The following is a 22187-nucleotide window of genomic DNA, read 5'->3' as shown; positions in this document are numbered from 1 at the left end:
AAGCCAGTGGTTCTCTGTGGACCAGGTGGAGGGTATATATATATTCTGTTCTGCCAGACAGAACCCTCTCCCACATCAGTTGCTCCAGCACATTGGGATTGCTGTAGGCCAGGTTTTTGTGATCTCCTGTGGCCATTTCACTGATCACCTCTTTTGAGACTGGTAAGGAATTTTTCCCTCACTTCCAGATTGGCTGAAGCAGGATTTTTTTGTTTTATTTTCACCTTCCCCACAACAGCTCCAGGACTTGCCTAGGTACGTTAGGAGGAATGGTTCAAGTTGTGACAACTTGGCAGGTGCCCAGTGCAGGTACTCGTTCCACAGGCGGTCCGGTTCCCTGATAAACTGGAATGGGAAGTGGACTTAGGGGAAGGCATCCCCTAAAGAATCTGGGGAACAGGATTAGGGCTTCTAATATCTGGCACTGTGAGAAGATAAGTCCCTTTACCCTTATATGAGGGGAGAGTGGTGGGATCCCAGTAACAGTCTGGGGACAGCTGGGGGAGGGTGTGCTGATAGCAGCCTTCCCCCAATAGGTGCAAATGATTAAGGAAGGAATCATGACCTGCACTGTACAAGTTATTACCAGGTAGCTCTCAGAGGAGTTCAGTTAATAAAGTTGTGGCCTAATTAAACCACATCCCATGTATCTTGCTTTTCTTCCTGTATGTCTGGGACAACAGTGAACTGTCATTGATAAGACTGAAGTTTCATTGCTCTACATGGTTAGCTTAAGCAGGCTCAGAACTGAGTTTCCCCCATCAATGGGAATGGATGGAATCTGAACCAAAATAAAAAAACACGGGGGAATATGTTTGGATTTTTCTAATGCTATAGTTACTACCTTCTAGCTGGCAAAAACGATGAATCCTCTCTAAACAAATGAAAGCAATAGAGCTTTAGTTTAAAAACAAAAGCAAAATCTGAGGCTAAAATGTATTGGAGGAGAAAATAAAAATGAAAACAGGAATTGAAGCTAGGTATACAGAAGGCTAACATTTCACTGCACCTTGTTGACAGATGATTGTTTTTAAAGGGCAGGCCTTTTAGAACTAAAACAACTTCTTGCTAATATCGTTGGTTATGTATAAATTAGACACAACCTTCATAGGTATAATCATAATTTTTTTAAAAAATATTTGTGCTGATAATTATTGAGCTCCTCTGATTTTATTGAAAGTTATCTTAATTATCTCCTCTTAATATGTTACAAATTCATAACGTTGTAAAAATGCACTGCTCATTACTACTATCTGTGTTCTAAAAACAGATGCTTTTTAATAAAAAAGAGAGAAGATAAAGGTTTTCTGTTTGCGCTATGGACAACTGTATTATTTCCTAAACTCCAGATAGAATACAGCGACTAAAATAGTTGCTAGATTTTTATGAATCCAAGAACATATAATGATGTGTTTATTTTGGTTTTTTTACAGATTAAGATGCCTGGTCAAGCAACTGGAGAAAGGTGATGTTAATGTGGTGGATTTAAAAAAGAATATTGAATATGCAGCATCTGTGTTGGAAGCAGTTTATATTGATGAAACCAGGTGAGTCTTCAAGGGGGAAAAACAAGACTTTTATGATGGGGCTTATATTGGACCATTGGTGTTTGCTCTTAATTCCAACTGACATCAGCTGGTGCTTAGCAGAAGACATAAGGACAGAATATGGCTCTTAGGTCTTAAGAGCAAGTGAAGGTATTTAAGATTCAGGGGATCAAATGTCACCTTCTGGAGAGCTTGCTCAGTTCCCATTTACTTTAATGGGAAAATGCGTTGAAGCACAATCCTATGTCATGAGAATTTATGGATGGGTATAACTGAAAAATCCAGCAGCCAGATTCTGATACTCTTTATCACTGTGAAGGGTACTTTACAGCACAAACATGCCTGTTAAAGAGACGAGAGTTGTTGTCAAGTGAAATGCTAATGAAGCTAAGTCTGAGAATCGTATTCTGGCCCACAATAAAGAACTTGAAAAACTAGGATTTGTTTTATTCTATTTTTCACAAATATAAAAACTTGATGATTGTTACTAGAATTATTACTTGCAATTATTTTTTTCAATGGTTTGACTTTAATGAGACTGTAAATTCTAAATATTCCTATATGTGACTTCTTGAAATAATTCTAAGACTTGCCCTGTAAGTGAAGTTAAACTAACTGTAAGGCAACTTTCTGGTGTTTCCCTAGGTCTTATATTTTACTGTACTGACCTTTTAAAGTTTTCTCCTGAACTGAATGTGCTTCCAAGAATGCCTGTCAAAGCTTCTCCAATATTATTTGGATGTCCAATGTGTGTCTGGTCCTGTTTCCTTATTCAATTTAAGAATGCCTGACCTTTTAATAATCATTTCAAGGACCTAACTCATCTCAATGTGCTTAATACACTATTGGAAGGCGCTCAGATACTATGATAAGCGCAGCATATGAACCTTTATAGAATAGAAAAGCTTCTACGTTTAGAAAGATGGATGGAAATACTCATGTAATATTTCTGTTCCCTTTTCCTTTAATTTCCTTCACATACCAAGAATTGCACATCTATAATTTTGAAGGCTCTCCCATGGGGGGGTTGTGGGGCTTGCTCCGCTCTGAAAAATGAGCAAATGAAATCACTGCAAAATAAATTGACCTTCAGCAGCAGTCTGTGCACCATTCACAGGAGTTCACATCACAGACTAATTCTTGCATCAGAAGGAGCCAGGCAGGATTAGCTGCTGCAGTGTCCTATTCCTGTCGTTAGCATGTGCATATTCCTGTAAGGGGCTGCAAAGCTACAACACCAGAAGAACTTTACTGAGTAGCCTGTCAGCCATTACACAGCACTCAGAGGCACTTTCAAAAGTTCCCGGAATGTCCCCAGTTGGGCAAGGTACTTAAGCACAGGACCTAATGTAAAGCACCTTAGGAGTCTCATTGACCTCTGTCCATGTGCTCTAAGGAACATTGCGCTTTTAAGTTAAGTATGTGCTTAAATATTTAGCTGACTTGGAGGTGTAATGAGCATATACAAAGCTAAGACAAGTCCCAGTGCCTACCCTGAAATGCTGACCCTAGAGCTACTACTGGCAAACCGTCTGCAAAGATGCTGAGGTAGAGGGCTTGAGGCTCAGGCCTTGACTCCATGAGAAAGCTACACCAGTTTAATTTAATTCATTTTATACTGATTTAGTTAAACTGGTGCAAACCCCTTTGTGGACATTTACTTCAGTTTATCTTAAATCAGTTCCTAATTGACTAAAGCTAAACCAAAATAAACCTGCTTTAAAGTGAACTGAGTGTCCACTCACGGCTTTTGGTTTAACGAAGGCTGTTTAAAAATCACACCCTTTAGCCTGTGTGGGTTCCTCAGGTGAACAAGCCCTCAGAAAAGTATGCTGCACATTTCTTTGGGCTATGCCTTTCCCAATAATAATCGATGCTGTAATATTGCAATGCTGCTCATTTCCCCCAGGACAGAAAATTTTGTTTCTTAAAAAGAAAAGGAGTACTAGTGGCACCTTAGAGACTAACCAATTTATTTGAGCATAAGCTTTCGTGAGCTACAGCTCACTTCATCGGATGCATCCAATGCAAGCTTATGCTCAAATAAATTGGTTAGTCTCTAAGATGCCACTAGTACTCCTTTTCTTTTTGTGAATACAGACTAACACGGCTGCTAGTCTGAAACCTTTGTTTTTTAAATCTCTCCAGCATGACGTGCCCACTGCCAGTGATAAACAATTATTTTCTCATGATTGCTTGCGCAGCTCACTTGCCCAGGAATCTTTAGAAAGTTCTTTACCACTTTACTTCAAAGGGGAGCATGCAGTTCATAGTGATTGGTTCTTCTATTGCTACATGGCCAAACAAAGCATGTAATTCCCATTAGCAATAATAGGAGATGTGTTAATGGATTTCAGCATAGTCAGCCGTAGACAAAGGCATAAAGCACTGCAGCTGAGGGGAGAGTATTCTCCCCATCCACTTCTCAAACGCTGTGGTTAGAGGGACATACCATTCCTAACTCAGTTCTCAGTAGGAGTACCATGACTATGTACATAATGTGAGTTTTGCCTCCTCTCAAACATGGGGTACTGTAGGAATATGAACAGAGCTATTATAATGAAGTAGCTAGGCCTTTATGGCTTTGTGTGGAAGGACATCACAGAGCAGGTCTAAGCCTCCATGATGGCCAGCAGGTAGAATTCCATACAAATAGCAGGATAACATGCCACACAAACATATTCTGTGGCTGGAACAGGTGCATTACATTTAGTGTGAGCAAATCCTCAAATGAGTTAGTCACCATTAGGGGGCTAGCAGGCTTATTATGACTGCCCAAATAAGAGCAAATATATGTAATTTCACACTGGTTTGGAAAATTCCCATTCCCTGCAGGCTACTTTTCTAAGGAGACTATTTTATGTCCTGAGACTATTAAAATACTTTCAAGAACTGTAACTAAATCTTTGAATAAAGGACTTTTTGCTCTTCTCTGACCTTATGCAAAGCAACATTTATTCTTAAAACAATTCTCTGTATTGGTAATCTCATATTTCAGAGCACTAAATTAAAAGAAACCTGAGCTATTTTTCTTTCTTTTTTACTCTAGTGATAATTTGTATTCTCAAATGCAATTTCAAAATGAGTACTGACTTCAGTTCCAAACCCATCAAGTTCTGGCAGCATTCCCTTTTATAAATGTATGCCCAGCTGTAAAGCAGCCCTGCCAGTATTTTGTATTATACACAAACACATACATATAACAGCTTTTCTTACCTATGTTTCTAGTGGCTCGTTAAATAATAAAAAGAAATTTACTTTTCATCATTTATTATTTGTTTACTTATTGTGTGTGTGTGAGAGAGAGACAGTTTGACCCACGATGTGTACACAATCTGCTGCCCAACCCTGAGCCAGTTCACAGCCGTATATTTACAAAATATTCTCTCTGGAGCTCCTTAAAGTCTTGATTCTGCACCACTGAAATCAATTTGGAAATTAAAAGAGCTATTGTTCAGCACAGGGAACTGAAATCTCCATTATAATGTATTCATAATAATACTAGCTCTTTTACATAGCACTCTGCCATGGGTAATGCAGAAAAGGTAACTGCATTTTAATCAGCCTTAGTGGTAAACTCTGTTCCAAATCCTCAGTATAAAGTTTTTAGGCATAATCCATAGACAAATTCTCTCCAATCTTTGGGGAGGAAATCTGCTATATGGCAGGAATGATAAAATATTAAGTCCCCGTGAATGAAATAGGAAGAAACAATTCTGTGTGGTCACAGTTACTACCCATCCAAGCAGGTGCTTTGCCCCACACAAGGTTTCTCCAATGAGAATTTGGAATGGAATTAAATTTATCTATTAGCAGATTAAAAATAATAGCCTAGATCATCAAAGGATGGGTTAATCCCTCCTTCTTGTAGTACTCTGGAAGTGTTTAGTCCCAGATATTTTGAGTCTGAATATGCACTTCTTAATAATGCAAATAGACTTCAACAAGAGATTTGCTGATTTAAGGACTGCAGCAGAGGGTTCTTTAATTAGCACTACTTTACTTAGTAGATATTTGTCAGCAGATACCTTTATCGGCAAATACACGTTGTGTTGAATCCAAACTCAGTCCCTTCCTGGGATTTCATTTATTAACAGAAAAACTTACAATAAAATAATGTAGGCCCTGATCCTGCAAATATGTAACATGTAGCCAACCTGCTGCTCTTACACAGAGCACAACTGAAATCAGTGGGGCTCTGCATGCCCAATATTCCTCCTGTGTGCTACACATTACAAGATGAGCCCCATGAGGTTCAGTTCAAACTTTTTGCCCCAGACTTCACTGCTCGTAGGGTTCCTCCCTCCAGACTGCTCATCCTATATCCTTTGTAAGAGCCACTCTTACCTCTCATATCCAAATGAGGTAACGAGCCAGCAAAACCCACCCAACCCTTCCAAGCAGAATCAACACATGCTAACAGGATGGGGTGTTCTTGGTGAACGCTGCCAGCCTGTTACGCTATGACTTAAGGAGCTATTGCTATCCATATTTGTACATTATACTTCATTCGAGTCAGAGGAGAAGACTGGGTCTCCATAGAAAAGTTGGGTGTATATTTCTGTAAGTAAAATTGCCAGAACCTTGTCGGTTTATTTACAGGATGCAACACATATTGAAACTGGGCTTTAGAATGAAGCTGTTTAATACAGTAAGAAGGAAATCTTTCAGGTTCTCCTGTTTTCCTTCTGTCTGGTTCCGTGTTGCTCTACACACTATCGTATAATCTGAGAATGTGGTAGAAAATTCTTCCTCTTAAGATTTTACTATCCTTTTCCAAGAAATATGCTAACAGCTTCATTTATGCAGTGCTGAAAGTAGTCATCTTAGAAAGTAGCCTGGCAGTTGGGAAAGCCTTTCAGAGCTATGTGAAATTGTTTTCCTTTTGGGCAGCGATTGTAAATGTCTCATTAAAAAAGCTGAAGCCTTCAATCTTCAAAGGAAGCTTTTGACAGTTCCTGAGTGAGTGAGAAATCTTAAAGCAAAAAGAAGTCAGAATGTGTCCATGGTAGGAAAGCTGGTTTATTATGAGTTTGGTAGTCTGCCACTCCATTTTAAATATTCCTCTTTTAATATCCAAGTGGGAAATGAAAAACATAACAATGAAAGTAAGTTTCTTAAAGTCACCATCATTTTGTAGTGATACCTGTTTAAGTTTACTGATTTTTGCTATTGTGGATCATTAGAAGTTGCTGCAAAAGTTTCTATTTTAAAGAGAAATGAAAATGTCAGTAACCGAATAAAAGAGCTGAAGTCTTAATTATCTGCTGAGAATACAGATTCAACAATGCTCCTGTGAAACTGCCATTTTGTACTCTGATGTCAACATGTCTCTCATGTTAAACAAGGTTAACCTGAGCCCCGGGTTCTGCAAAAAGTAGTGCTGGTTATTCGTGAGGTCTTCTCTCTTTAGTATTTAACCAATGCCCCAGGAGAGCGTGAGGGAGAACTGGAGGTTTTATTTTTCAGGAAAGACATAGGATCTGATTCTTCTGCCATTTAAACATGTTTTTGCTGGGATTCCATCTGAGACCTTTTCCACTTGGCTTATCCAGAACATCTTTTCCGGTTCTGGGTGAACACGTCATCCAGTTCTCTGGGATCTAAAAAGTCACTTCGAATCCAGATTTTGTCACTCAGGCTTCTTTATTTGGCATACAGTAAAGCTATGCTGAGGTGATCAGACTGAAGCATAGGTGGTGGGTATAGGACATACCACACATCCAAAGTTAGACAGAAAACCTCTTTCTTTATATATATTTTCACAGTACATTGCATTTACTATACATTGCATCACACAGTTTGGGACTGGTTTGGTTACTTTGAAAGAACGAATCCCTGCGCAGCATGCTCTGCCCATGCATTTTCCATGTGGAATCTGATCTTTAAATTCCAGATTTGTTGTCCATTATCCCTATCATTAAGATAGGGGTGGGCAAACTACAGCCCGTGAGCCGTTTTAAGCCAGCCCGCGAGCTCCAGCTGGGGAGCAGGGTCGGGGGCTGCTCCACACAGCTCCCAGAAACCACGGCATAGCCCCCTTCTGGCTCCTATGTGCTCCAATGGCCCCAAGTGGCTCCCAGAAGTAGCAGCATGTCCCTTCTCCGGCTCCTACGCGGTGCCTGCGGATGGGGCAGTGTGCAGAGCTGCCTGGCTGTGCCTCCGCATAGGAACTGAAGAAGGGACATGCTGCTGCTTCCGGGAGCCGCTTGAGGTAAGTGCCACTGGGAGCCTACACCCCTGAGCCTCTCCCCAGGCCCCAACCCCATACCCCAGCCCTAATCCCCGTCCCTCCCTCCAAACCCCTTGATCCCAGCCCAGAGCACCCTCCTGCACCCCAAACCTCTCATCCCCAGCCCCACCCCAGAGCCCGCACCCCTTCCCACACCACACCTCCCTACCCCAGCCCGGAGCCCTCTCCCGCACCCTGAACTCCTCATTTCTGGACCCACCCCAGAGCCCGCACCCCCAATCAGAGCCCTCAGCCTCCCGCACCAAACCCCCAATTTTCTGAGCATTCATGGCCCGCCATACAATTTCTTTTCCCAGATGTGGCCCTCAGGCCAAAAAGTTTGCCCAGCCCTGCATTAAGGTGTTCCTGCTTATCTTAGCTGGCATGGACATCCTGACTCCAGCATACTGCTTGTTATGCCTCTGTTTACAACTTAACTTTCCATTCACCTTCCCAATCACACCCACTAAGGCGACAGCTGCACTTCAGCACTTACAGCGGCGCAGTTGCACAGCAGGTGGTGGAGATGCTCTAAGTCGATGGAAGAGTCCATGATAGTGCTGAGCCACATTTTTTTGACCAAAACCTTTTTTGATGAAAAATGCAGATTTGCTGACTCTGAAATGTTTTGCGAATTTGTTGGTTTCATCAAACCTGTTTATTCTGAAAAAAACAAAATCAGAAAAAATCAAACTTTTGGCATTTTGAAAATGCCACGTTTCATTTTTTTGTATGAAATCATTTTAATTTTCAAAATTTCCCTTTCATTTTTTTTGTAAAAATAAGAAGTATTAAAAATGTTCAAAATCTAAACAAAGCACTTTGATTTTTGTCTAAAATAAATATTTTGTTCCACCTGAAATGAAACTTTTAGCCTATTTGCAGAACATTTTGAAAATTTTTGTTTTCGGGCCAACCTGAAACAATAAAAAAAAAAAACCCACAACTTTTCAAAACTTCTAATGAACTGAAAAATCTGTGCAGCTCTAGTTCATCACCTGATATTATAGGGCATTTACAGTCTCTATTTTCACAGAACATATAAATTGTGAAGTCCAGTTGACTCTCTAGTCTAAGCTATAAAACAACTGATTTTATCCTGAAAACAAAGTGATGCATTTTCATAGACTCATAGCATGCAAAAACAGATGTACTAGTATTAATCCCTCTGTGAAGTCATCAGCATAGTGATCTACATTAGGACATCTCTTTGCAGGACTGGTGAAATCTTAATATCTAAAATAGATTTAGATATTTACTTAAATTTAAAAATCATACTGCCCCAATCCCTCCACCCCAAAAGGTTGACTGATTAAGTCATTAATTTCTAAATGAAGAAAACAATGTGTATCGCTTGGCACAGTATCTATCCATGGAAAATAAGAAGGCTTAGTGCTCAGCAGTGCTAATTCATTTTAGAGGAGATGGGTAATATATTCAAGCAGATTGTGGTTTAAATTATGAATACCTAGAGAAATAAATCTGTCTGAGATTTCAACAAGGATGAGCAAATATCTGAAACAGATGTTTACTGTGAGTCCACTGAGGGAAGGATCCCCAGTCTGCATGTATTGTCCAAATGGCAAAATATAAACTAGATGACTCCTCTTTGTACTTGGGCCTGACGGATGGGTAATAGAATGTGATAAGTTCATAAACAAAACATTAAAATGTTGATCTACTTAAGTTTGATAATGTAATTCAAAACTACAGCTCAGCTGAGTTTGCCATGACTTCACAGTTCTATTCTCAGGCTCCATCATGTCACATGATGAATGTACTCTACCTGAAGTAGCCTTGCCAGCCATAAGTGCTTCATTCAAAGAAAATGATTTTGTGCATCCATCAAGAGAATTCACAAAAGATACTTCTTTGAAAACTGCTATTAAAGAAGCTTGTGTTGTCAAAAAGCTTTCAAGCCTTCTTAGCTTTACAAAAAATAATTTAAAAAAACCCTTTTAAAAGATCTTTTGTAATAAGCTGCAGGTTTTTCTGAGAGGTGAGTTTAACACAATTACTGGGGATATGAAACACCTCTAAAATAACTGCAAATCTAGGGATTTTAGCTACAATTCTGCAAATTTCCCCCCCTCCTCCCAGTTCATATATGATGTTTAGTAAACTGATCATGCCATTTTCAAGTAGTTACTGATTTTTACTAACTGAACATTATTACTAATTTTTTTTTTATTTTTCAGTCTTGTCCTAATTAAACCCTCCATCTCTTTTATGATATCTTTCACTTGCCTGTTCCCTTCTCACCACCTTTGCATACTGCCTCCAAAGATCTTCCTTGTCTTCCCTTCCTTCTAAAATCTTGTGGGGGCCAACAAAAGGCAGTTTGATAGAACATTCAGATATTTGCATTTTAAAAACCTTCAGCCTTAACTTCTGTGAAATGAGCTTTTGAATCAGAGACGGCCCTGGGCCAGACACCAGATACAACCCTCTTGGACAGTTGGGAAAATTTGGGCTATAAATCTACACTTCTGAATAGAAAAGGCAGCTGAAAGAGGAAGGGGCGTTTATCACACAAGTGAAATTTTTCACTAACTTCTGTAGCAATGAAATCCAGAATTAGACATTTTGTGTCCCACCACTACTTTATCACCATAGTGCTTGTAGTTCTCCATATCATCTTTGCCATTTATTGCAATTAAATTACTGCCAATAATGTCAGGTCAACTCTTCTAAGCCTGCTCCTTGATACCTCTTAAGAGGCTAATATGGAGGTGGATTCTTCCTTGTAAGACTGATACGTTTGTTGCTTGGGCAAGAAAGTCCTATTTCTGCTTGAGATGGACCTCAATCACTGTTGTATTTGATCCAAATTCAATGGAAGTAAATGAGAGATTTTCAGTCGACTTAGGATGGGGACATAGAAGAGGCAGGTATGAAGTATTCGAGAATTGGATACGACTGTGTAAGTTAATTTAGGGAGAGAACTGTTAAGCCAGTAAAATTCATGAAAGGTCATGGATGGTGGTTAAAAATGTGAATGAATTGGCCTTTTGGACTATAAGTACTTTATCTTCCCATGGGTTCTTCAGTTCTCTGTATGAAAAGTACTTTGTTTTATAAACAGTTTCCAGGGGTTGATTCCTGGCTTAATCGGTTGACTGAGTTGAAGAGCCAATTTCCACCCACTATGCATAACAGTGGGTGCTGTGGAAGCCACAAAATATATTTTACTGAATTAGAATTTCAGTATCTTCACAGGCGGTATGACAGATCAGCAGTAAGGGTTTATTTTTTCACCATCAGATAATTTTAAGTGGTTTAAATTTGGACTCATTTTCTTATCTCTCCTCTCCTCCATAGTACATTTTATGTATTCCTAAGGGAGAAAAAATGTACTTCTGACTATTCCATTATTATATTTAAAATTCTAATTAAATGAAAAGGCTGGAAATTAGCAATACTTGGAGTTTGAAGAGTTACATTCTGTAAAAAGCATTCTACCATGACAAATAGATCAAGTTGTTAGTTATTCTAAGTACAATATTAATTTGTCTCTCATTTTTACAGTACGTTTTAAGTGCTCTGTGCCATATTCTCTGCTCAGTTTTTGCACATCATTCCCACTACTGTCAATGGGAGTGCCACCCAGGGAATGAATGTAATTAAATGCAAAATCTTAACACACCCACATTCCACATACTGTATATATTTAATATAAGATATTATATATGTGCACAGTGCAAGAGAATTAATGTTACAGAAATAAATGAAATCTTAGATTTAGCATTTCCTGACTTTTTGTGTTTAGCTAATTTAATGTTGCATTAATATAGGGGATTTTTGGTTAGTTTTTTATATTATTTAGTTTTATGTAGAGAAAATATTACCTGTCCATGCATACTAAAATTTAAATAATTTCAACAAGGCTTTGAAGTTCACACCTCCCAGATATTAATAGGATTCTGGGGAGCAGTGTCAACAACTTAGTGAGGTGAATAGGATAGAGGGGAGTAGCAGGCTCACATCTCTGCTGAAGTTATTTGGCTGGATACGTTTTTCTGCAAGACTGACTTTACAAGGCAGTTGCACAACTGAAACAGTGAGAGAGACCCTTGATTCCCTATTCTGCAAATGCTTATGCATGTGAACATAAGATAAGAATATAAGAACATAAGAATGGCCATACTGAGTCAGACCAACGGTCCATCTAGCCTAGTATCCTGTCTGCCAATGCCAGGTGCCCCAGAGGGAATGAACAGAACAGGTAATCATCAAGCTATCCATCCCCTGTTGCCCATTCCCTGCTTCTGTAAAACAGAGGCTAGGGACACCATCCCTGCCCATCCTGGCTAATAGCCATTGAGTATTCCCATTGAGGAAAGTTAACTCGAGTGAGTATTCCCATTGAGCAAAGTTAAGCTCGAGGGTACAGCTGGGGGAAAATTTCAGGACAAAACTTTTTTTTCCCCACTAAAAATGCAAATTTAGCAACAATGAAATGTTTTGAGGATCATTTTGATGCCATCAAGTTGCTCATTTAGGGGTGCAAAGAATAATCAGTTAAGAAACAATCAAAATGTTTCATTTTGACATTAAAATGTTTTGATTTTTTTGTATGAAACAACTTTTCATTTCAAAATTTCCTTTAATTTAGTTTTTTTAAAAAGTTCAGAAACATTTCAGTGAAACCAAAACAAAATATTTCAGTTTTGTCAAAATTAAATGTTTTGTTTGACCCAAAATGATATGTTTTTTTTCTTGTTTTTAGCTTTTTGATTCTCTGAAAATTTCAAAAATTGTTTTTTGGTCTGACCTGAAACTATATTTTTTTCAACTTTTCGAAATTGCCAACAAACCTCGTTCGCCTAGTTTTACTCAAGGTTCTTCTCACGTCTCCTTAAGTAATACGTGTGTATGCTTGCAGAATCTGACCCTTAATATGGAGGCTGAGGATGCACGTTTTACAGTCACTGTCCTGCAGATCATCCCAGCATCAGTCTCTGGGTTTTTGAGGCCAGGAAAGTAGCGTGCACATGTGTACACACACACACAATCACGCACAAAAAACCTAAGGCTTTCATTAAGATCTGCTACTTTTTAGCATGAAAATGAACATGAAATGAAAATTTTACACAAACATGCTCAGAAGTGATTGTTCAGTTTGATCTAACTTTCTGATTTATAATGTTTTTTCTTTTTCTTTTCATAAGTAGTAAAGGGCCTGGTCCTCACTTGTTCCAAGCAAAATTTTGAGGTTTTTCCTGAGTTATTGATAAGTGAAAAAGTCTAAAAACAAATTTTGTAGTAGTAGTATTTTCCCCTTTCACTTTCCAGTAACTCAAAAACAGCTGCAAGGATTTTCCTCAAATCAAAACAAATGAAAGTCATCACCTCTAGTCTGTGAATGAACCTGGAAAGTTTCAGCCCCAAAGGAGATTTTTTTCAGGAAATTAGAAGCAGATGCACAAAATCCTGCCAAATTTTAACTCACAAAACCTATGTTCTGTCTTAATCTTTTCTTTTAACAGTCATTACTTCTTTCTGTCTCCACTTTGTAAATACTCTTTTTGCACACACATAGCTAAGCCATGTGCTTTGAATCCTGCCTCCTAGAATTCATTATGAATAATATTTCTTTGTCTCTGTCTTCTCTTGTGACTGCAGAGGTGTTGAGAATAAAGTTGACAACTCTAGGGATTAATGCTGGTTCTGTTTTTCCCTGTTTATTATGTAATGTCTTAACTCCTTCAGAATAAGACCATGAAAAAATCTTTTGCTTTAAGCTCTTTGATCTCAACAACTCTAGTACAACTGAGGTTTTCTATGCCCTCATTTTGTTGTGCTTATGGTACAGTTCCATCATTCTGTTCTCAGTGTTGCCCAATTCTTCACGTTTTCCTTGACTGTATGCACTACTGTATGTGAGATACTATACTAGTTGGATGTTGTCTTTTCAAGAGATTGTACCTCAAGCTTAGTTGAAATATCTTTCATCTCCAACACGCATAATGTCTTTGAAGTACTCTTATGTATAAAGTTACTGTTTGGCAATTCTGAAATTCTGCATTACACAGAGGACCTCCTGCTGAGCAGCCTGCTGGCGAAAGTCACAGGTGCAGCTGAATTGATGCTAAACACAGTTTAGCTGCAAGTGTAAACCAGGACAAACTGTGTTCAGCATGACTTAAGAAATCATGCTTAAATCCTGCAGGGAGGTGGGTTTGGAGGCAGGTCTGGCTGGCATGTTCTCTTTCCTTGCAGTGTTTAACCATATTTGTGGCAAAGGTGTTGAATACTTAGGTAGCCCCATTATAATCTTTCATGTGTGTCTCTGCAGTTTCTGAGGCTTAATCTCTGTGAGGTAGTGGAATACTATTCTCCTCATTGTACAGATAGGAAACTAAGGCACAGAGAGACACTCACTTGCCTAAAGTGACACAGGAAGTCTGTGGTGAAGCAGCCACTCAAATCCAGGTCTCGAAAGTTGTAGTCTAGTGCCCTAACTACTGAACAGTCCTTCCTCTTGCTCCACGACTTGCAATTAAACCATGTTCAGCATCAGCTGAGCTGCACTCGTTCTCTCAGCAGCAGGTAAATTCCCTAGAACAGACAAGGCCTGTGTGTCAAACGTAACTGTTAAATGTGCAGGAGTATTAAGAAGGGGGAATAATATGAATCATAGAATCATAGAATCATAGAGTATCAGGGTTGGAAGGGACCCCAGAAGGTCATCTAGTCCAACCCCCTGCTCAAAGCAGGACCAATTCCCAGTTAAATCATCCCAGCCAGGGCTTTGTCAAGCCTGACCTTAAAAACCTCCAAGGAAGGAGATTCTACCACCTCCCTAGGTAACGCATTCCAGTGTTTCACCACCCTCTTAGTGAAAAAGTTTTTCCTAATATCCAACCTAAACCTCCCCCACTGCAACTTGAGACCATTACTCCTCATTCTGTCATCTGCTACCATTGAGAACAGTCTAGAGCCATCCTCTTTGGAACTCCCTTTCAGGTAGTTGAAAGCAGCTATCAAATCCCCCCTCATTCTTCTCTTCTGCAGGCTAAATGAGTGTCCGTGAGGCTTTCCAACTAACCTATAGCCAATCCTGGTCTTAATTAACATGAGTTCCTCTTATCTGCTCAGTAATAACGTTCATTGGGGGGAAAAATCAATAATTCCTTGTTCTTTTATTGAAGTTTTGTAAGGAAATGGAGATTTGAAGTGTATAGGTAATTGGAGAGTACAAGTAAAAATGCTCTTTAGTGCGAAATTTTTGTATGTTAAATGGTGCCATCCACATGGGCATACCATAGAGGTTACATAGTTCAGTGATTACATTACAGTGATCAGTAATTACATCAGAGTGACCTCATAATACATCTGCTCTAGAATCACACTGTTGTTGTTACTGCTATGTTTAGAGCAACAGTAGTAATAGTAAGAATGACCTGCACTTAGGAGAAGGGGCTGTACAATTTACTTAACATATTTAATGTAGTGATTTACTGCAGTGGGGTAGGGCACAAAAAGCAGCTGCAAAATGACCCAGGATAAAAAGGAAAAAATTGGTGTCAAAACAAATTGCAGCTCAGCCAAATCAAAAACGGATGGTCATAGGGTCAAAAAGAAAATTTCATCTACTGTTATGTAAGTACTATATTAATATTTCTAGTTGATGCACACTTCTGTTCAATTGTTCCTTTTATCCCAATTCAATCACATTTGTACTTAAGTGCATTTTGTGAATAATAATTAAGCCAATCTAAAATTGTTTATAATATACTTTAATGAGATTTTTATGACTTGGGAAGTGTGTATCAAATTTGGTCAATTTTCAATGTTCATAAATGTCTGTACAGTGAAAGTGAAGTGAAATATTTACTTTAATGCATGTTCATGAGTCATAAGATCTGTATGTTATAGCATATAAATTTCCAGAGTCCTATAGCTCCCTAATGCTCGGGTATTTACTGGTGGCCTAGCTATTCACCTATATAAATATAATTAGATATCGTTCATTAGTACAACCAAGTGAATAGATTTGGAAGTAGGCAAAAATAACAGGTTTTATTAGATAAGGGTTGTGTATTTTACATCATAGGTATAGGGTGAATTACAATGAATAATCCACTTGTTAGAGTAAGGCTACTTATTTCTATTATGCAGTATGTAACTTAGTTTAGTTTTCCTTGGGTTAACTCAAATTTATATGTTTGTTTATTCATCTATATATCCAGCCAGCCAGGTATCTAGATTCTTATATGGCTCTCTTTACTGTAGTCCCTCAGTGCCTCACAGTCATTAATGAATGTAACCAAAGGCCATTCATATTTCCATCACCAATGTGTACTCTGCAGAATTCCCTACTCTACAAAACCTTACTTCCCCAAAAGTCTTAGGCGTCTCTCTAAAACCCTTAGGAAAAAACAGTTTGTAGTGCATGTACTGCTGTAATTACAGCTCTGTGAATAACCAAATTTCGGGTTCAGTGGGTGAACTGAGGTGAAGGGGGGAGAGGAAATTTAAGGCAGACTTGAAACAAAAAAAAAGTTGTCCGTCAACTGGAAAACAAACAAAAAAATTGTTTCAGCTCAAACAAAACACTTTCTCCAATGTAAAATGAAACATTTTGTTTTGTTTGTGAGGTTTTGGGGTTTTTTTACCTTTTTTACTTAAAAACAAAAATTCATTTTGAAAATGTCAAACAAAACATTTTAGATTTTTTTCCATAAGTTTTCCTGTTTTGGGGGGTTTTTATCAGCTGAAGCAATATGACAAATTAAACACACATTTGCAAAGTGTTTTGGTTGACCAGAATCTGCATTTTTGGGTTGACAAAAAGTTGAGTCCCAAAAGTTGTGCCCAGCACTAGTTATAATCACAGCTGACATTGCTTTTGTACCACATCTAGTTCTGTGGCTTATTTCCTCAGAGCCCGCACTTATACTCACATGCGCCCACGCAAAGTCTTAGAGAAGAGAAGTGTTTTTGTAAAGAAAGGCAAAACCCCTTTGGACATAATAAAGAGTCCAGCTATCTTAGTATTTGTGTTGCAGGAAATGGTGTCGATATATCTGCAGCTCTTTCACTTCTGAGGGAATCTTTGTACGAAAGATGATATCCAGAATAAAATTGTATTGTTGGTACCGAGCAAATGCCTCGGCATGGTGATAGAGGGGACAGCTTTGCTGAAGATTACGTATTTAAGATAAGGCTTAAAATTAAGACTCCCATTGACTTCAGCCTAACCATTTGTGGCTATCCAAGATCCCTGTTAACATTTGAGTAGTGTTGCTGTGCACAGTAATTCAGTGTTATCTTCATCCTCTAGGCAGCAGCTTTTTAGTGGTGGGAGAGTGATCTTCTTAAAAACGGCTTGGAAAGCACTTTGAGGGCCTTTGGAGTGAAAGATGTATGGTATTATTTATTATTATTGTATTAAAATGGAGGTGGGTGAAGAAAAGGCAGCTTGAGCATCAAAGATTTATACTGCTGAGGAGCTGTTAATTTTGTTTTTGTTTTTCTTTTACTTTTGTTTCAGTTCTGAACTAGAATACAAGTAAAATAAGTTGTAACAAATCCTAAGAAAAATAAAATAAGGATATGAATGTATATGGATAGAAATATGAATGAAACTACTTGCTATTAACATAGTACATAGGAGGGAGGACCCTCCTCAGAGACGACGACCCCACTGTATTAGGTGCTATACAAACAAAGAATATCTCTGCCCCAAAGAGCTTACAGTCTAAGCATAAGTCAAGAGACAACAGATGGATGCAGATTGATGGGAGTACAAGGAAACAATGAGATAATATGGGTTAGCATGATAGGCAGTGGTATCAAATGCACCAGTAACCTAAACATTGTCAAGGTTTTTTTTGTTTGTTTGTTTTTATAGGCATTACAGCAAAGGAGTGTTTTTAAGAAGCAATTTGAAGGAGGATAATGAAATAGCTTTGCAGATGTTAACAGGGAGTTCCTCCCTTGCAAGAGGAGCAGCACAGGAAAAAGCACAAAGGTGCTTGTTTGAAAATTTAATAAGTGTGCAAGGGAGACTGTTACCTGGGCCAATCAGAGGCAGGATTTAACATCTTGATAGTAAATGAGATGCAAGACGATGACAGCCTGGAGGAGTTTTAGCTGTGTGGTTAAATAGGAAAGGCCATATCTTAGAGATGTTCTGCAGAAAAAATATGTAAGATTTAGGCAAAGCCTGGGTGTGAGGATCTGCTGAGAAGTCTGAGTTGAAGATGATGCCTAGATTACAGGCCTGTGGTGGTGTTCACAGTGGTTGAGAAAGGAGTTGGGGAAGAGCTTGGGAGGAAAGTTTAAGAGCTCTGTTTTAGCCATGTTGAGTTGACAGCTAGATCCATGAGGAAATGTCAAAGAGTTTGGCTGAGATCCAGTTTGGATGGAAAGACAGGTCTGGAGTAGAGAGGCAGATCTTTGAGTCAACAGGTGATGCTTGCAGATGAGATTACCCATAGGTAAGGTTTAGAAGGAGAAGAAAAGGGGACCAAGGCTAGAACCCTGTGAACCCGCACAGAAAGTTGGAGGGCAGATGAGAAAGATCCTCCAAAGGGACCTGCTGAAGAAGGGATTAGAGAGGTCAGAGGAGAACAAGGAGAGAACAGAGCCAGGGAAGTCAAAGGAGCACAACATTTCAAAAAGAACATGGTTAATGGTGTTAAAGGCACCTGACAGGGCAAAGTACTGGTTGTGAACTTTGACTAGGAAGAGGCCTTTGGAGACTTTGACAAGAGCAGTTTCAGTTGAGTGCAATGGGTGAAATCATGATTGGAGTGGGGTTTAGGATGGAATTGGAGGAGAGGAACTCCAGACAGCAATGGTAGATATTGAAGGTAATATATATGAATGACTGATGCATTTCAAAGCACCCATTTAAAATGTTCATTCAGTTGGGTTCTTTAAAGAAACTAATAATGCATTAGGAAAACTTACTGATGTTTTGCAGTCCTCTTAGATATCCCGGGAAGGGAGCTGTAGAAAATGTATAATAGCTGAGGATCTGGCCCACCACACAATGTCTGTATTACAGCCATTGGTTTCCTAGCTTGTTAAGCAGGAATGAGAACCATTTGGGATATGTTTACTCTACACGCCACTGGTGGCGGTGTGTAAGGTATATGTCTACATGCCACAGTGAAAAGCAGGCTGCATTCACACTTTGGAGTGTAGCTACATGTGTTAGTGAAAGGCTCTGGCAGAGGGCTGGCAACCTGGAAAGGCTTCACCAGCTCCATGCCAGAGCCTTTCTCTGCTGCCGGGAAAGGCTCCAGCAACGGGGAGCTGGCAGAGCCTTTTCCGTCTGTCTCCCCCATTCCAAAACTTTTCCCCACGGGAGAGTCTTTTCCTGCAGAGGGGAAAGGCTCCAGCACCGGGAGGCAGTAGGACAACACACTGCTAAAAATAGCAGGGTAGACAGGGAAGCGCACCTTGGGGTGAACAGAGTGTGTGAACGGTATTTACTCACCTATATACCCACACCCTTCAGGTGTGTTTTTACTCTACTTGCCTAGCCGTGCCCCATCGGTTACGTTGCTATTTATACCTGGGCTAGGGGGCAGGTATGTACTTCACATGCCTCCGAAACAAGCATGCAGTGTAGGTGTACCATCAAACTGTCTCTTGAATGTAAATTACCACCCAGATATCTCTCATGAGAAATAAGGGGTCCCATGAGAATTGGTGGAATGTGCCTTGAAACAAGGAGGGGGCAACTATACAGTAAAAAGAAACAACTTTTGTTAAAAAGGCAACTTTCTCCTGTTCCCTTGTTCCTGTGGTCTGTGTTCATATAGAAACTCCTCTTAACATCCATCACAAGCAGGCTAGGCCCTACCTTAGCAAGTGAACAGTAAAAATGGCCAAAGAAAATTAAATTTACAACCAGTTTCTAGTTTTTAATCTCCTTTCAGAGGAAAAATACCAAGCTCCCCCATCCCACACACAATGTCAGAGAAAATGGGTTTGTATGTGGTAGCTATGAAGAATTTGGAAAGTATTCAATTCTCCAGCCTGGATGGAGGAGCTCTTTTAATGCTGTTTCACCATTCCTTGGGCTGGAATCCATTGTGGAAAAGGACTGGAAAAGTTAATAGGAATGAAACTGAGAGGACACAAACCAAGAGGGTTCTAGAGAAATCTCTAACTCTGTAGACTTTAATAGAGAATATAGGATTGGGGGGGAGCTGTCCAATAGAATTCTATAGCAGGTACAAAATTCACTATTAAATTCAATAGCTTTTGATGGTCCAACATATCTATAGAAAAGTTATTTTCTATGAAATTCTATAGGACTTCTGGGTAAAGGATGGGAACTCCAAACCCTGAACACTCTCAATACAAAGCCATTGCTTTCAAGTTAATATGCTCCCACCCCCACCCCCACCCCCCCATGCTCCTAGCCTGCCCTCAAACTCTTCTGCACTAGCCTATACACAAAACTCTCCATTTTTGGTTTTTACCCAATTTCAAAAAAAATCCCAGGTTTTGAAAAGACAGCCAGCTTTTACCCACTTTTTTAATCCAAATTTTGAAAATGCTTGCACTCTCCAGACCTGGTCCCCCCTCAGGTAACTTCCATTGTGCGGCAGCTGCTGCTGCTGCACAGTGGTGGAGCAGGATGGGCAAGGAGTTGGGTTCTGGCAGCAGAGACCACCTGACCACTGCAGTGACAAGCCTGCAAAGAACGGAAGGCCCACACTACCCCAACTCCACCATCACCTTCTGTGCATATCAGGTAGCCCTCATTGCTCTGGCCGCTGGCCCTTCATTTTGGTTTTTACTGATTTTCCCCCCCCCCATCTTTTCATTTTTTATATAAGTACAGATAATTCCCAGGAAACTTTAAACAAAATACAAACCAAAACCAAAGGCCATCTGTACCATACACGGGCGTGTGCTTGTTCTGCATCAGCCTAATTCTTATGAAGTTCAAGATCCACATTGTGTTATACTGAAGTGCCTTCTACAACTGTTAAATTGCAGGTGAATTTCATCCCATTTGAGAAATAATTTGAACACTTATAAAATGATTGAGGGACTATTAGATTTTTTTCCTGGTTATATAACACATATATCAAATGCCAAATAGTCAGGACTATAAACATTACAATTGCCCCAAAGATCTTTTATAATAAAGTCGAACTATTGGGGATTTAAGTGGATTACACTGTAGTTTAAATTTGGGGAACAAGATCAATTTGTGCCTTCAATCCAGGGCCAGGGGGAGGGGCACACCCTGTTTATAAAGGCTCCCTGGGCTTTCACCCATGCCTAAGGCTGGCCCTGTGTGGGGGGTAGGTAAGTATTATCTTCCCTATTTTACAGATGTGCACAGAAAGTTAGGGCCTAAATATTCATACGTGTGTACATAGCAAAATCCATATGGAGGCATCTCTTACTTTCAGAGATGCTGAGCTGGATTTAGGTGCCTAAGGGCTTGCCTTCATTATGGGGGAAAGTTGACCTAAGTTACACAACTCCAGCTGTGTGAATAATGTAGCTGGAGTCGACGTAGCTTAGGTCGACTTACTGCGGTGTCTTCACTGCGCTGCATCAATTGGAGATGCTCTCCAGTCTACTTCCCTTACTCTTCTCGGGGAGCTGGAGTACCGGAGTCGACCAGAGAGCACCCTGCCATTGATTTAGCAGGTCTTCACTAGACCCGCTAAATGGATCCCTGCTGCATTCATTGATCACCCTGTAGTGAAGACCAGTCCTAACTGAAGGAAGTGTGAGGCTGGGATTAATCTCCGGATCTTAATCACTGGCTTCTCCTGAAGACACAAGCAAGGGAAACTCTTTCTGGTTCCAACCCAACTCTGCTATTCCAGCGAAGCTCTTTCTCTATATCTTTTTTCAAAGAACATAGAATTAGCTTTTCTAACCTTTTTGATTACCTGAGAGCTTTGAGTGCCCTAGTTATTGTTATCCTTTGTAGTACAACACCTTTGCCACCACTACTGTTTTTTCCCTTATAATATGTTGTCCAAACCTGTGCACAGCAAGTACTCCAAATTTAGCCTCATCAGTCATTTATATAATTCTGGAGGAATTTGTTAATGATGCATAATGGATGTGCAATTTTTGTGCTATTACCAACTGATGCCACACTCAGAGCTGTAGTAGTCTGGAATTGTTCAGATATTCTGAGGAAAAAATATTGACTTTCTAGAGGCATAGTATTTTGTCTAGGGCTTTTAGACAGTTATCACTCCAGTACAGAAGGCAAAACTTTTTTTTTGACATAGACCCAGAAACAGACACAGGCACCATAATATAGTCAAATGTGGAGGCTCTGTTTTATGCCAGAGTCTCAATCTTCCCTCTTCCATGCTTGAGGTGAGAGATGAAATGAGGAGAGCCACAAGCTGTCCTAGACATAGAGGCAAATGTCCACCTTGCCATGTTTTGATGGTTCA

The 22187-nt window shown here is 39.6% G+C and overlaps 1 protein-coding gene across 6 annotated transcripts in view; it reads left to right on the top strand.

The window, feature by feature from the left end:
* PDE1A (phosphodiesterase 1A) overlaps positions 1-22187 on the top strand; it is a 188525-nt gene that overhangs the window by 97697 nt on the left and 68641 nt on the right. For 5 of the 6 annotated variants that reach the window (XM_073306084.2, XM_073306088.2, XM_073306086.2 and 2 more), the window contains exons 2-3: positions 1434-1547; positions 17639-17758. In XM_073306084.2, the coding sequence (XP_073162185.1) occupies positions 1434-1547; positions 17639-17758 (234 nt within the window). The remainder of the gene's footprint in view (positions 1-1433; positions 1548-17638; positions 17759-22187) is intronic. The other variant, XM_073306085.2, reaches the window with a different exon arrangement.

The sequence above is a fragment of the Lepidochelys kempii genome, chromosome 11 (assembly GCF_965140285.1).
Source record: "Lepidochelys kempii isolate rLepKem1 chromosome 11, rLepKem1.hap1, whole genome shotgun sequence".
NCBI classification, from domain to species: domain Eukaryota; kingdom Metazoa; phylum Chordata; order Testudines; family Cheloniidae; genus Lepidochelys; species Lepidochelys kempii.
This window is presented reverse-complemented; position numbering and strand designations above follow the sequence as displayed.